Here is a 15,259-nt window from a genome sequence, read left to right as displayed (position 1 = left end):
CGGTTTTACACATTTTTCCATGCATCACAAGGGAATAGGTCGCGAACCACGCGCCGTGGCTCTTACCCTTCTCCGATAATTTTGCGAGCGGTGGAGCGCGGAATTCTACTTGAATCCAGCGCTCGGCGGCATCATTGACGAGTCAGCGCACAATCCCAACACGCTCTCGACGTAGATATTAAAACGGCGGGTCGCATACCTTACACGGCTAGAGTAGACCGCGCTCCGTGCGCAAACACGCTTCCCTCTCTCTTCCCGACTCACACACAGAAATACACACGGAATAACCCCCGTCTCTGCTCGCTCTGTTTAGCAATAATATCGCAATGTCTGTCAAATGTAAAGTGACTTGCCGTCCTTTTGGACTTCCTTTGTACGTCCGCGGTGGACGAGTGGAAGAGACAACTCTGACAGTTATTGTGTTGCACTCAAAAAATACTGGTGTCTTTACTGCGAGCAACTTTCCACGTATTGAAAATTTGCTTTTTTGTGTGTATTTCTTGTGGGAGTGGGAACTAGTTCGAGAAGTGTCTCGTTTCTTCAAAAGTGGCCTTTGTTGACGATCGTCAAAACGTGTGGCACTGCTCAAACGAGAACAACTCGCTAAAACAAACAGCACTAGGCTACAGGCCGCACCTGCCCCGCGCTTGTTTGCCGCCTGCAATCCGGTGCAATCTAACGGCGCTTCAACGTCCATAAAATGTGAAATACGGCGGGCAATCTCTTTCCTTGAAATGCTTTTTGGAGCGCTCGGCTCGGACCGCGCCCCGCCGCCCCGCCCTTTCCATCATGCCCCTCTGCCGATAAGGAGCACCCAATATTGTATGTGAGTGTGCGAGCGGCGGAGAAAAACAACACGGGTGACCTTGGAGACAATGGGGGACATGCGGTGTTGGATTGCGAGGAAGCGGAGGGCTTTGTGGGGGACGGTGAAGTGAGCTGCTGCCACCGGAAGTACAAAGCAGTGTTGCCGTTCCCCATTGTTGCACTTCTCTATGGCAATAAGGCGAAGGTCCTTGCAGACCTGCGTCTCCAAGGCGCTAGTGTTCCCTCTGAGGCACTATCAGATAAACACGTTTCGCAGCGTCGTAGCGGGGCCGGTCTGCCTGATGAAAGTCTGACTGGGTGAGTGAGTGAGCGCGCCAGCTTTGGCGCTGGGGGGCGGGCCGGTGCTGTCGGGCTCCAGGTGAATGCGGAGGACGTTTCGAAAGCGAGAATGTCGGCGAATCCAAGTCACTGCCGGGGGACGGGCTGGGCCGAGCCCCTTGCCTGGCACTGCCTTGCCTCCGAGCCAACTAAATAGTCGTCCGCCAATTAGTTTTGCGCTTTGGATGCAGGGCTTTGCGAGCTGGGCCGGCCGGGCCCGGGCCGGGCCCCATGCCACCATTTCCTGTTTAATTACCATCCACCGACTCCTTCCCCCAGGCCAACCGGAAAAATGAAGTCATGCTGCCAGGGATACAAGTTGTGGATTTGTGTCCGTCTCTTGCTCTGCTCGTAGTCAACGAGGGACTTGCATCCGCTATGACGTTAATGTTGAAAACAGCTGCATTCCCAACCTCAATTCAAGTTTCAAAACCAATTTCTCCGCGATGGCACTGTCCCGCACAGGGAGTTGTTTTCCTTGCCGCGAAAACACGACAATCGGATCCATGATGTGTCTGTCTGTTTACCTGCGAGCGTCCCTGGGGCCAAGGGAAAGGGTGATAATTACTCGCCGGGTCACGGCACTGCGGCCACACGGCCAGGCCCGGCTCGCACCTCCATCACATCACGGTTTGTTTACGAGATGATTTGCGTGATGACCGCCCAGGGAGCGCCACACGTCACGGGCCGGCGTGAGCGAGGGAGGGGTAACGAGGGAGTGGAGTGTATGCCGAGGGCGGCGCCGGGAGGGGCCGGGCGGGGCGGAGCCTCCTCACAAGGCGGCGCGCAAACACGAGCCAACAACCCCCTGCATTTCCTGCAAGGGGCGGGGGAGAGGAAATTGCACAGTCCTTTCCCGACATTGAGACCCCGGGGGTCAGTGGGCTGACCGACCGGACTGGGGCTCCACTCGGAACGACGATGACGGAGGAAAAAACAAATAAGCTGTGATTTTTCCTCATAGGTGAGCCTTTTCCTCCAAAATGGCTTCGCAATCAATAGAGAAGTTCCCCTCCTCCAGACTTCCAGTGCCTTCGCCGCCGGTCCCCTCTGCTCCGTGCATCGTATTTGCCCGCCATCTCCGCAAACGTCTCTTGTTTTCCCTCGACGTCCTGTTGCGTCGCTCTGCCAAAGCCTCCGCACTGTCTGAACGAGGTCACTGTTATAACCTGCAGGCAGTCGGCGCGGCCGATGGAAAGGTAGGAGTACAGGGGCGACCAACTCAGAGTTTACGCGCGGTCCCGACACGGTTTGTTCCACTCTTTGAACATAAGTGTAATCGGGGGACAGCTCGAGAGGACACGTTTCATCTTTTACCGCCGCATAAGGAAACCGCGCTGTCCACGCGCGCGGTTTATGGCCGTCCCCTCTGTCTCGCCGGACCGCCGCGCCCCGGCGTGCCCCGCATGGACTCCCACATAAAAGCCCCGAACGGCCGCCCCCAAAGTTTGCGGCGTTGCGATATCGCCGAATCTTTTACAGCGTGTCCCTCCTTGCGCCGAACAGTGGGGGCGGCCGGATAAGGCTCGTGATGGCAACAGTAACAGCACTAGTGGACGCAGCCTGGAAGTAGCCGCCGATGGACATCGGGCACCGTAAGACGCTTGGAACAAATGAAGGGGTCCCTCGGATGCGTCATGGTGCTCGCTTAGCGTGGCCACACATACCCAGGCACGGAGCTCTAGTGCGCGTGTCACTGGGTGTACACTGCGTTTAAAAACCACACCCTACAAAACACAGATGAATATGGAGAAGCATGTCCTCGCGGCGGTGCACTGCAAAATCATCACGTGCACCCCACCATAAATAAAAGATTGCCCTGAGTGAGCCGAGGGCGGCAGAGGGCCCTCCCCTTCCGGCCCTTGCCCTATTCACCTGCAGCGCCTGCAGACCCTACAGGCCCTACAGGCCCTGCAGCAGCACGCCGGTCAGAAATCATAAATCGCGCGAAGACACGGCGTGACAAATAGCCGGCGACATTTTATTTGCCGTGTTCGCGGAAGAAACTGTCCGCGAAATGAAAATATGTACCTTCCGGGTGCAGGACCATTCCGTGGCGGTAGGGCCGTGCCGTGCTCTCCGAAAAAAAAAGTGGCAAAAAAATAGAGAGAATAAGAAAGGCGAGGACAATAATGCCGAGGGTCGTAGTAAAGAAAGGACGGCGGTGCGATTATATTCAATTTGGGGCACGCGGCGGTACGTCCACCACAATGCGCGAACACACGTCCGCGATGTGCTTCCTGGTGTTGTCGCGTCGCGGTGCGTCCTGCCGCGTCACGGCGTCACGGCCGCCTTAATGCATGCCAAGAGCGTCGAGTTGTCTAGTTCTGGTCACGTCCGGGGGGAGGATTTCCGCCAGGCCCCTTGCTTCGCAACTGCGCGACCCAGCCGCACCCTGCTCGCAAAGTCTCTGGCAAAGCCTGACACACTGCCTTTGCACCTCCTGAATTACAGGTTTTTCGTGTTTCTTCACATTTCGGCTCGTTTCTGTCCGCCGGCATGGACATGCCGTGTTACAAGAGACTCGACGTGTGCCTGTATGTAGAATGCCTGTTTGATTGTCACGCAGCCCCTCTCGATTTCGAATGCACTGTTTGTTCCTGGGACTGGGACGTATCATTGCAGTTGTCAGAAAGCCATCGCGGCCAGAAGTGCACTGCCTGTTTCCCTTCATAGCCGCCCGTTTGGACGCCGTCCAAAAACACGAGTCGGCACAACTTTCATCCGTACCCATTTGGCTCGGGAGGCAGCTCCGTTCAACAAACTGGTTTAAAGCCATTTTTGTCCCGGGCACTCTTTCGAACTGTCGCGGGAAAAGTACAGAGCGGGGACGTGGACGGTATGTGGCAAAACGAGGGCCGGTCGAAACAAAGCGGCAGGAAAACCCAGCGACCAAATCGAATACGGTGGTGTTGTCCGAGTGATCCTGCTTGAGAGTCCCCCAGAGAGGCGACCCTGCCAGCTTATGGCAGATCCTGCACCTCCGCTGCAAATAGGAAACCCGTAAAGAGAAAAATCCGACCGAGGGGGCAGAGTCCACAGCGACCCATGCAGCTTGCAGGTATCCAAACAAGCCTTGTTTTCCCAATTCATCTCCAGGTGGAAGCATAAATCTGCCGCCTTCCTGCGGCCGCCGCGCTCCCTTCAGTGTGCCCGCCCAACCCCCGCGTCCCGGGGTCACCCTTCCAGAAACCTCATTTCTGGCGGCTTTCCTCTCCTGGAGCCGGGGCGCTGGAAACATCTCCAGCGAATATTTCTGTCCCCCTCTCATCCTTGTCCTTTTCCGATGTAACTGCTATCCAATAAAACACAAGCGCGGCCTTCCGCTTCGAGAATGACGCAAACCGACCGTTCAAGCGCGTTCGCTGAATCCGCAGAGCATCCAAGCTGCGTGCATTATTGCCCCGCGATTAGGCTGCCCTTGCGACGCAAGTCGGGAACAATGCAGGGTGAAAACAAAAGAGCAAAACGAGGTTGTGGCCCCGAAACAATGGTTCTTTGATCGCTTCCATACATCACCGTTCGCCCTCCGAACTATGTGTATCATCTACACGTCAAATCCAGTAGTTCCCAGCAGGCCTTTGACCGGACACGGCAGCCGGTTCGCGAAGACCACGATCCCGGAGGCACACGTTTAAATAAACCGCAGGATGGTTTTCGAACATGATGAGCAGGGCGTGGCGGGGCCCCTCGTGGATTTGCCAGAGCGCCAACACACTGCTTTGCCCTCGACAAGGCCTGGGTGCGTCCATAGGCCTGGCCGTTGTGCCCTTGTTCAATCAACGGCCTGCACACAGCGGTGACGCCCTCAAGGACTCTGTACAAGCCAAAGCCTAATTACACACACACACACACACACACGCGCGCGCTGTGTGTGCGCAGTGTGGTGTGGACACTTGCCGGCCGTGCCTCAGAGCCTTCTCATTGCTTCGACCGGCCACAGCAGTGCAATTAGCTGTTGACGAAGAAGATTTGAGAGAAGGACGTCACGTCGGTTCGATAGAGAATTGAGGACAGTGGCGAGTCACTAGAAGAAAGACAGGCGGCACTGGGTGCAGCCTGGTTGATGCTCCCGGACAACGACTCGGGAACCCGAGTCAAACGACAAGTATTAGTGTGGCATTACAAACGCAGGAACGTTTATTTTCTTTTAGAATGAAAGTGTGTTGACTGGAGCTTTAGAGGTATCCGGTGCGCACTGCGACTTGACCAAAGCGCTTCCCAGGGAGCCGCTGGTGTGGGTGGTTCCGGTGTTGGGGGCCCGAAACGGACCTGCACGATCATCAGGCGGCCCCGGCTTGCTCCAGCGAGGCTCCAGCGAGGCTCCAGCAGCGCCAGGCTGCAGCGGCGTGCTAACGGCCCCCGTCTCGCTGCAACGTCAAGCACGCTGTCAGAGGGAACAGCCGGCCGGCCGGAGAGGCGGGACTGACCCGTCGGGGCCGCGCAGGCCGGCCGGGCCGTGAGCACGCTGTGGGCGTGCAGCGCCGAGGCGTGGGCCGTGCCTGAGTTTGACAAGACGAGCAATTCATCACGGCCGTTTGAGAGGGAAGGCCCGGCGCGGCGAGCCGATCCCAGATTATTCCTCGGGTAGCATGTGCTGCTAATGGAGTGGCCGCGCAGGTGTCGGGGTGAAAAAGGCAGAGTCTTTTTCCAGAGTCCCTCCACGCGGTGATGGCGCCCTGACGCGGCGGCCGCCGTCAACCCAGCCACGCGAAAAAAGAGATACCGTGCCTTTAATGAGTTTGACATCGCGGAATCCGGCGGCGCCCGCCCACCGAAAAGGCAAAACGTAATGGAACTGCTTCCGCGAAACAAGCTCCGCCCCCGTGTCCCCGCGCAGAGGGTCTGTTTTGGGTACCGCTGACACTCACCTGCCGCGACGGCATGGAAAATGCGAGCGTTGTTACACCGTGACAGGCGCGGCCGCCGCGGTACCGAACGTCCTGATAAGGTCCCGGAAAGCCCGGCGCCCGAATTAGCATATCCAGCGTAAACAGCCATCCCCCGACCTCAAAACAAAGACAGGTGTGTGTGTGTGTGTGTGTGTGTGTGTGTGTGTGTGCGCGCGCGCGCGTGTTTGTGTGGATGAAGAGCGAGTCACCGAAGCAGCCGGTGTTTTCTGCGCTGAAACGCCGCGGGTAGCGGGACGCTGTTTTTAAACAACATGCTTTGCAAACGCTTTCTCATCGGCAAGCGCGATGACCTCCACAACACAGCACGCAAATCCCCCACCCCCTGCTTTCTTCTTTACGAACCCGTTGAAAGAATCACCGCACTAGAAAAACAGCAACCCCAGTCGAAAATCAACCCCCCGCAGGGTTGCGTGCCCTTTGTTCTGGGCGTTGCGCGCCCCGGGGGTGTGCCCCGCCCACCCCGGCCCCGGGCATGCAGGAATGTTGATTGAATATGGCCTGTCCCGGCCTGGCCGCGCCGAGCCCACACAGGGGCCGGGCCCAGGGCTGGGCCCAGGGCCGGCCGGCCGGCGAGGGCGCGTCACCACATGGGATTGGGTCCGGGCGAAGGCGAGGCGCGCGGTAAAGAAGATCCATTGGGGCGATGACGACCCAAGGGACCGACCCTCCCTTCACTGTGACGGCTCGCCGCGCTCCCTGGAGACGCCGCTGCTGCGCGCTGCTGCCGGGGGCATGCCGGGGGCGTCGGAGGTCAGTAGCGTATCCGATGCGGCGCCGCTAGCCGAGAGCCCCTCCCGCCCTCTCTCTCTCTCTCTCTCTCTCTCTCTCTCTCTCTCTCTCTCTCTCTCTCTCTCGCTCTCCCGGAAGGAAAACTCACTTTCGGCTCGAGAGTTGCCGACGGGGCGCGCCGATCTCTGCCGGCCCGAGCTATTGATACTGGTTGAGTGTGACAGCGGCCCGCTTTCCCGCGCCGGTCACGGCAAGCGTGCATTGGCGGGGCAGAGAAGACCCTCTCATTTTTTTTACAGTGATTGCCTCCGGGTTTTTACAGTGCCAGCACGTGGAAGCTTCAGTGTTATTCAATATTTATTTATTTATTTGTTTTCTTGGAATTAAAAACGCCGCATCAAAACGGAACTAAATCAGTCGCGTTTTAGCATGTTTGGTAATCATCGGCTTGGAGAAGCGATTTGCCCTCGGATTTCCCGCGTAGCGTCAGGAAAACCCCGCTCTGGGCGGCGGGCGGGCGGATCCTTAAAGGTTTTACTCCTCGTTTTATTGTTTGCCTTGAAGGTCGGGGCAGCAGAACCCATTACGGAACGCTCGTCCGACCCGCGATGCGCGTTCCACCCCCTCTCTTTCCATGTAAGGCCGGCCCCCGTCCCCAGCGAGCCTCAAAATCTGTCCCCCTAACGTTGGGCTACTTTACAGCGGCCCGCACCAGCTGGCTGCGTGTCCACCTGGGCCCGGTCTTCCCCCTCCAGGCCCTCCAGGCGCTCCAGGCGCTCCAGGGGCTCCAGGGGCGGCGGACTCGTCAGCTGTTCCCGCTGGGCGTAAACTTTACGGTGGTGACGCTGCACTGCCGTGTAATGAAAGGGTACTGAGTGCAAGACTGAAACTTTGCTGACAAAACTGCAGGAGCACACTGCAAAAAGGCAGCGATTGCACACCAAAGAGCAGAGAGGCCAATCGAGCGAGTGACGTTTCCTTTTCAGGGACTGATTAACGAAGCGGCCCCAGACAAATTCGATCGGGCCGCTCTCCTAAAACGCGGTGAATTTTTCAGCCGGGCAGTAGGGTCGGAGAGCCGGCGAGACCCGGGGGCCGGCGTCGTCCCAAGGGCGCAACACGAAAGGGCCGGGTCGCTGGAAGGGCGCCCTGCCTGGCCCCGCCACACCAGGGCCCACTGGGGGGTCGTCTTAAGTTCCCTCCCTCGGGGTTGGCCATTCTTGCATGGTTTCAATTTGGGTGGATGAAGACCCGGGCTGTGCATGGTGGTTGTGTTGTCTTTTCTGCGGCGCCCAGTGCCAACGCAAAACTCTTGTAATTGGAGGGCGATTTCGAATCGTTCAGAAGAAAACCTTCGCGGTGACCTCCGCAGCAGGGAGGCTGTCAATTTCCCGCGAAACAACACTCGGTTTCGAACAGAGTGGCCGCTGCGGCGCTCCGATTCCTTCTCTTTATGCGTACCATATTTCTCGTCTTGTTTCAGGCTTTACTGCCCACTGTACCAGTGCCACTGGTCCCGGGATTTATGCCCCGATGTAACGACTCCGGGAGGGAACCAAAGGCCACTCCGTCCTCCGCAATCGGCCGCAAATTTGGGCCTTTAGGGTGGACGGCGTTTATCTGGCCGTCTTTATATAAGGAAGTCGAGGGATGGGCTGCCGGACGATAAATATAAGGAAGCGCTCCATTAGACTGGGACAAAGCGATGCCGGAGCTAGAGAGAGACGCTGCTTGCATGTCAACGCACAATGCGCTTGGTGTGGCAGGGGAGGAGCAGGGTGGCCCCGCTACACCAGGCTTCGGCCCCACCGGGTCCGCCTGTACCACTCATCAAGTGCCCCCGGTGGTGCCCCCGGTGGTGGCCCCGTGGCCCCCGCGGCCCGCAGGTCGGGGGCCGCTGGCCGGCTGACGTACTCTGACAGTCGGGCTGGCCATTGTTCGGCTGAGCGGCGGCATTAGAGAGTCCCCCACAAAGCGATTGGTCGATCTATGCGCTGTCATACCGAGTGCACCCATCGCATGCCAATCGAAAAACGAAAGAGTATTCAGGGAGAAACGGCAATGTGCACGAAAAATACGAGACCGGGTGTGCTGGACGCTCTTTTGGCTTTCGGTGGTCTCAATACTTTGGCCCTTTGGCTGAGATTTCGGTCGGAGTGTTTCCTGGAAAAGCGAGCATCCCGACGACGACAGGCCGCCATCGAAGAGAACGAAGACCTTCCACAACTCCATCCAGATCGGAACGAGCTTGACGGCAAAGAAACGCAGGGACGAAACTGCATCAATATTCAATGTGCATACAGATTGGGAACGGCAATGCGTTTAAGTAATCCCATGTCTGGCCGTACTGAGGCCTCGCGCCGAGCCCCAGGGGACGCGACATATTGCAAAAGTGCAATAAAACGGCCGCCTGCTTTGCCGCTAGATATTAAATGGCGTGTTTGCCAAACTCCACATGACGACTGCCATCGGAGGGAATGACCTCGATGACGACTGCAGCCGACGACGACAGTCTCTGTTTGCCTAATGGATTTGGCGCGCATTTTCGGACGCTCTGTTATTCAGTTCTCGGCGGCACTGCGCTCCGCGACGACGGTATGATGTGCTCAGGGAACTCATTCCACGGGTTCGTCTGTCTCTATCGGACTTGTGGGGCGTCTCGTTCGGGTGCGACGGAGACAGGGCCATGAGAGGAGTCTTCGGAGCTGCTCGGCAGTCCCAGTGCATCCACGTATCTGCGAGCGGCCGTGCGACAACTGCCGCCGTTTTCAGACTTGTGCCGAGCAGAGACTGTGGAGCAGTGCAGACGCCCGGCCTGCCCCGCCTCGAGGCTTTGAGGGAAGTCGCTACGATATGCATGCAAACAGTGCAACTTGGCAACACGGCGGCGCGCGCTCCCAAAACTTTGCGAATTTCAACACACTGCAACGGAAGCGCCCGCTTTTCGACCGTGTCGGCGTTTTTCACTTTACACTCCCCCCTTTGTGTGGGGCATTACTACGGAATGATGCTCTCCTGGTGTCTACTTCACTTCACAAAACGGTTTCGGACAGCGGACCACCCGTTCCCGTCAAAACATTAAACAGGAAACAAACTTGCCGGGCCTAATTGGAGAAAGTTGGCGCAAAATAGACTAGAAAAAGCAGACCATAAATCTATGCGGTCCTTCGCCGGCCGAATAAATCTAGCAGCGAGCTTCGTGCGACGAGATTACGCTGCCTTTATACAACTCTATGCAGTACCGCAGCGGAGTTCTACTCTCCACGTGCCCTAGTGGGGAGGCAGCTGCTCCGCCATTCAAAAATGGAAAAAGAAAACATGCCAGGCGCTAAAAAATGGAAAGATAAAAAAGCGGCTGTCACTCGCAAGGAGCCAATGAGAGTAACCGCACCGATATTGCACACAGTCGTCGCGGGGCGTGTGGCGTATTGCGTCGCCACGCACAAAGACCCGGCTCGCTTACGCGTCCCGTCTCTGTCGCACTCATGGGGGGTCACTAGGGTGTGTGGGAGACGGGGCGACGTGCCCCAGACTCGCTCGCCAGCTGCTCCCCCTTCGCCGAGGAATTCTTCTGTCTCGAACCGCAAGACACTGCGACGACCGCCGCGCGCAAAGGGGGACCCCTTTGTCGCAGCGCGGCTCCGCGAATTCGGGCGAATCGCGTCGTGTCGCAATACGGATAAAAGCATCTCGTTATGTCCGACGTGCTTACATGATCCTGTTGGTCGCCTCCTCCCATTCGTCTTGCCATTGCTCAAGGCTTTGTGTCCCGGGGGGCTGGGCCGGGGGATCCCTTTGTCTGTCAGGCTGTCCGTAGGTGAGCAGGTGGCGGGCAGGGCGTGGCGCAGGGCGTGGCAAGGCAGGGCGTGTGGCACAGGGTGCCGGAGTAAACAGATGGCCACGTCGCTTCATTTGGCCGTCACCCCACCTGGCAGACGTCTCGGCCGCCCGTCCTGGATCAGCCACACACCGCCAATTTCTCATCTTGGACAGTGCGGTGCGCCAATGTCTGTGTTCGTGTGTGTGATGCTACTTGCCTAGCACAGCGAGTTTAATAAAGACAACATCAAATATCTTACCTCTTAAAAACAGGATTAAAAAAAAAACTGCCAGTTGAAGTCAGCCTATCGACTGGATTAATGGGATGGCCTCAGTGAACAAAGCTCTAATACAAGTGACAAGTTTACCAGTAAACAAATCGTCTCATAGTTTGCCTTTTTGTTGTCGTTTTTTGTGGTGCCGGGGCAGCGGAGATCTGCAAGGAGTGTGGCGAGGCAGCAGATGCGAAGCAGATACGCTCACGTCCTCTCGTCAGTATGTATGTGTCGCAAGTGAGGCCGAGTGGGGTGGGTGGGAGAAGTCGGATCAAGCCAAATGGGGAGGTAGGCCGAGGGTTGGCCGGCCGAGCTGGCCACAGTCGCCGCCCTGGCGTCCCGCCTGTGTAATCCCACGCTCTGCCCCCCACCACCACCGGTGGGTGACCCGGGGTCACCACAGGCCAATCAAGCAACCGAAGAGCCGGGTTACCTCGCTGCGTCCGTAGAAGCTTTTCCACCACTAGCGCCAAATTGAAGAATTACCATGTTTTCGCTTGTAGATCCTCCTCGCTGGAGAAAACGGAACCCACGGCGGGTATTTGCATCGCAGTGCCGATCCGAAACAGAACTATCCCCGATTTAAAATGGAATCCTCCCTCGTGAAGGACCCCTGCACAATCAACGGGCCATTCAGCGCCCGGGTTCCGGTCCCTGGAATCCTGGAGTGTGATCTTTCCAATCGCGGAGGCACAATCAGGCCGACGACTCGCCGCCATGTAAGGAGCCACTGGAATTAATTGAACCTGGAACGAAAGTGGGGAGGGGAGGGCCCTGTTAATACACCGCAAGGTTCAGTCGGCGATCCGAGCGCCACGGGCGCCTGTGAAGTCGAGGGTAGGCCACGCGGTGGGCACGTGTGTGCAGCGGGCTGGCCTACCCTCGGATTCACAGGCGCTGAGGCCGAGTGTGAGTAGTGCCTTCACCGTCTAAAAAGCATGACACTATTCATAGTTGTTTTTTTTTTTTTCAGAAAAGGGGGAGAAACAAGTCTTAGCGGCCAAAAAAAGCACACTAAACCCAGCATACGTAACAAAAACCGAAGGCGTGTTGCCGTGATCGTTTGTAATGTGGTTCGGTGAGTCTTCGGAAAGCAGTGCCGAAGTGGCCTGTTGTGTTTCCAGGTGGAGCCCCTCCTCGTACCCTTCCGGTGATTTAGTCATCGTTTCGCGCTTGCCCGAACCTAGATCGTATAGTCATCCGGGTCCGTTCCCGGAAGGCAGCGGCCCCCCTCAGAGTCCGGCCCAGGTGGCAGGAAGGGGTGGGGGAGGTCAGGTGAGAGCCGAGCGCGCCTGCCGGGGGAGGGGGGGGTTACAATAAAGAGGGGATAGGGGGAATAAGGAGGGGCGGAAAGAAACGAGCGGATGGTAAAAGAGGGGGCAAGGTTTACAGGGAGGGCCCCCTTTAAGCCCCCGGGGGATGCGCTGTCCGAAGACAAATGACGAGCGGCCCTTGGCGGGGCCCTCGGTGGAGCCCTCGGTGGGGCCCTCGGTGGGACCCTTTGCGTGCGGCCACCAGCCCTTTGACGCCGCAACCTGTGGTGGTGGCCAGGCTGTGCCGCGTCCGCACACGACTGGGGCTGCGCTCTTTACACGCGCTTTGACGTAACCGTCGACACCGTGCGAGGAGTGAATGCTGTGCATGTATGGGGACTTGTGAAAAAGAAATTCTTCAGGCCAGGTTTTTACTTAGGCTCACGGTCGGTTTACAATGAGTGACGCGAGAGATGTGACGTCATCGCAGAACATGTTCCAAAAAGGAGGTGGAATCCGGTTACCTCCACATGATACTGTTTGACGTGGGGGAAGCCGTTTTTAAAGCCAATTTGAATTTCCCGCAAAAACGAGGCGGCGGCGCTGGCCGTGTGGTCGTGGCTGCGACGGGCTGCGAGCAGGTGCTAACGGCGCGGGGCTCTCGGGGAGGTCTTCAAACCCGAGGAGAGGGACGCGTCGGCCGGCCGTAAAGGGGCCGCCCTTAAAGCACGCGGCAGATTAGCCGCGGAGGGGTCAAACAGAAGCGGCTTTATGGACGGCCCCGTCGGCCCCGTCGGCCCCGCCGGGTGCCGCAAGAGGGGCCTCGGGGATCCCCGCCCAAAAGGCCGGCCGATGGCGCGCCGTGGCCACGCCGTGGCGGTCGGCGTAAAAGCGCAAAGTACTCCTGCCGGCCGTTACTCGGGCCGCAGAGAGGGGCGCGAGACGGACCAGTGAAAGCTTGCGAAAAGAGAGACAGAGAGAAAGGGGATCACATCACGGGTCGACGAAAAAAGGAAAACAAAGAAGGAATCAGCAGGAATCATGCGCAGCTGGACACGAGTGGGAAGCCAGGCTGAAAAATTGGCGGCACTGCAGCAGCGTGGCTCTGCATGCGGCGTTGCCATAGCGTTGCCATGGCGACGGACGTCAATGTTGGCCGTGAGGGATGGCGTCCATAGTTACCTGTCCGGCGAATCGGATCCAGGGCAGTGTAAAACGGGAGGGGGAAGAGGGCTGTTTGAAGGGTAGGGTTGCAAATAAGGGTAGGAAAGGGAGGGGGCCTCAAATAAAGGGTGGTTAGGGGTATCAGGATTCGCCGGGAGGGGAGGTGGGGGTTAGGAAGGGCTTTGAGAGCGGCGGGGATGCATGGTGTGGGGAGCGGATGTCACAGGGACAATGGGGGGCATAGGGTGGCGGCGGACAGGATACAGCCCGTATTGGTATGAAGGCGTTGGAGTGAGGGTGTTTAGGTGGCGGGCTGGAGGGGGCAGTGCGGTCCCATAGCCAGCGGACAGGCCGGGGGTGCGGTGGCTGCCCACCACCTGGCATGCCTATCTCAACATGTATGGGTGGCTCGATAAATCACGCGCCGGTGAAAACGCGCGGAGACAGCTCCCCAGAGAACAGTCACCCCCTCCCTCCCTCTCCCCAGCGCCCTCGACCTACCAGGCCGCCACCGCGCAACCCGAGCCGGCGAGCCCCACCACCTGTCCAAGCCGTCAATGTCCGCCCCATCGCCTGGGATCAAATTACCTTTTTGTTGGTCAACCCGGCGACGGCCAATCACGTCCTTCCTCCAGCACTGAGCCCCACCGCCACCACCGCCACCGCCCAGGGCCCCGCAGGCCGGCAGGCCATCCCTCAGAATTGATACGACTGGGACTACCCCAGACAGCCCAGCCTGGCCTAACCTAACCCAGCCTGGCCTAACCTAACCCAGCCTCCCAGACAGCGCCGCGGTGTACAGTATCGACTCGCAAACTTCTCGACAGCGCCGCTTCTTCGTCGGCCCGAAAAAAAAAACAACAAAAACAAAAACAAACAGCCGGCGGCCACATCAGCGGCGCCCCGAGTGCATACCCACTCCCGGAAGTAGTTCCTGAATTTTCCAAAGTTCCCCCGTCGCTGTGGGTTGGCGACGCTGCCGTGGGGAGTTGAACCTGTGGAGCCCAGCGCAAGTCAGATCACTGTCGCTTCCACGAGACGACTGCCTATAAAGTTTAGTTCCTGTCCCGAGACGAGTCAAAACAGTTTTTTTTTCTCTCCTCTCTCTGCTCGTTTGTCAGAGCCACTCGGCTAATCACGTTCGATTGATTCGCGTTCCCGGCGGCTCGAATCCCCCGGCACTGCCGCCACTGGGGAACGACCAGGGAACGAGCTGCACTCGGTCACGGCCCGCTGTTTAATCACTGCCCCGGGTAGTTACAGACCTAGTTACAAGGCCCGTGCACAGGCCCACCCCATCAGCACGACACTGTGAGTCAAAGGGACAGAACGACACGCCGAGGGACATCGCTGTGAAACGCTCGAGGAAAACTGTGCGACAACTGTGTGACACGCCGAATGAGCCCTACACTAGACAGCTTCATTCCAGCCCACTCCGATCGCCACCTTTTGTGACGTGTGTCTGCATAATTGATTCCGTTTGTGCCTCCACTCGACCTGATCGACGCTGCCTGCTGTTGTTTGCCGTTCCGAATCACGGGCCGCTTCATACCGGCGATGGAGTCCCACAGGCCCGCCGTTTTGGACTGCGTTTAGCTACTCACCTGGTCGGAGGGCGGGTGCCTGCAGAGAGAGGGGCAGCAGCAGTAGCAGCACTCGGCCGCACCTCATCTTAGCGGTCTGGCGACATCGCTACGCCGCCCCTGCAACACCAAACAGAGATTCGGTTGTAGAGAGTCCTTTTGGCAAACCATTATTTTGTGCTTTTGGAAAAGTTACTGTTAATAAAACATAGAGCCCAGATTGGTGGTTACAAGGGGAGAACTAAAACGCAGGCACAGCCACGTTGAATTGCATGACTTCATCGACCTCTTTGTTGCATGATTGATTTTTGTGTTGTTTTTGTTGGTGATTTTTTTTTCTGAGAGCGAAGAGACGAGGAAGAAGGCCGGTCGCAAAG

At 57.9% G+C, this 15,259-nt stretch overlaps 1 protein-coding gene across 1 annotated transcript in view; it reads right to left on the bottom strand.

The window, feature by feature from the left end:
* LOC117651972 (Down syndrome cell adhesion molecule-like protein Dscam2) overlaps positions 1–14,998 on the bottom strand; it is a 57,581-nt gene extending 42,583 nt beyond the window's left edge. Inside the window, exon 1 of the mRNA XM_034396599.1 lies at positions 14,904–14,998. Coding sequence (XP_034252490.1) covers positions 14,904–14,970 — 67 coding nt within the window. The 5' untranslated portion in view covers positions 14,971–14,998. The remainder of the gene's footprint in view (positions 1–14,903) is intronic.
* Between the last annotated feature and the right edge of the window lie 261 nt (positions 14,999–15,259).

The sequence above is a fragment of the Thrips palmi genome, unplaced genomic scaffold (genome assembly GCF_012932325.1).
Source record: "Thrips palmi isolate BJ-2018 unplaced genomic scaffold, TpBJ-2018v1 HiC_scaffold_6, whole genome shotgun sequence".
Classification (NCBI taxonomy): domain Eukaryota; kingdom Metazoa; phylum Arthropoda; class Insecta; order Thysanoptera; family Thripidae; genus Thrips; species Thrips palmi.
This window is presented reverse-complemented; position numbering and strand designations above follow the sequence as displayed.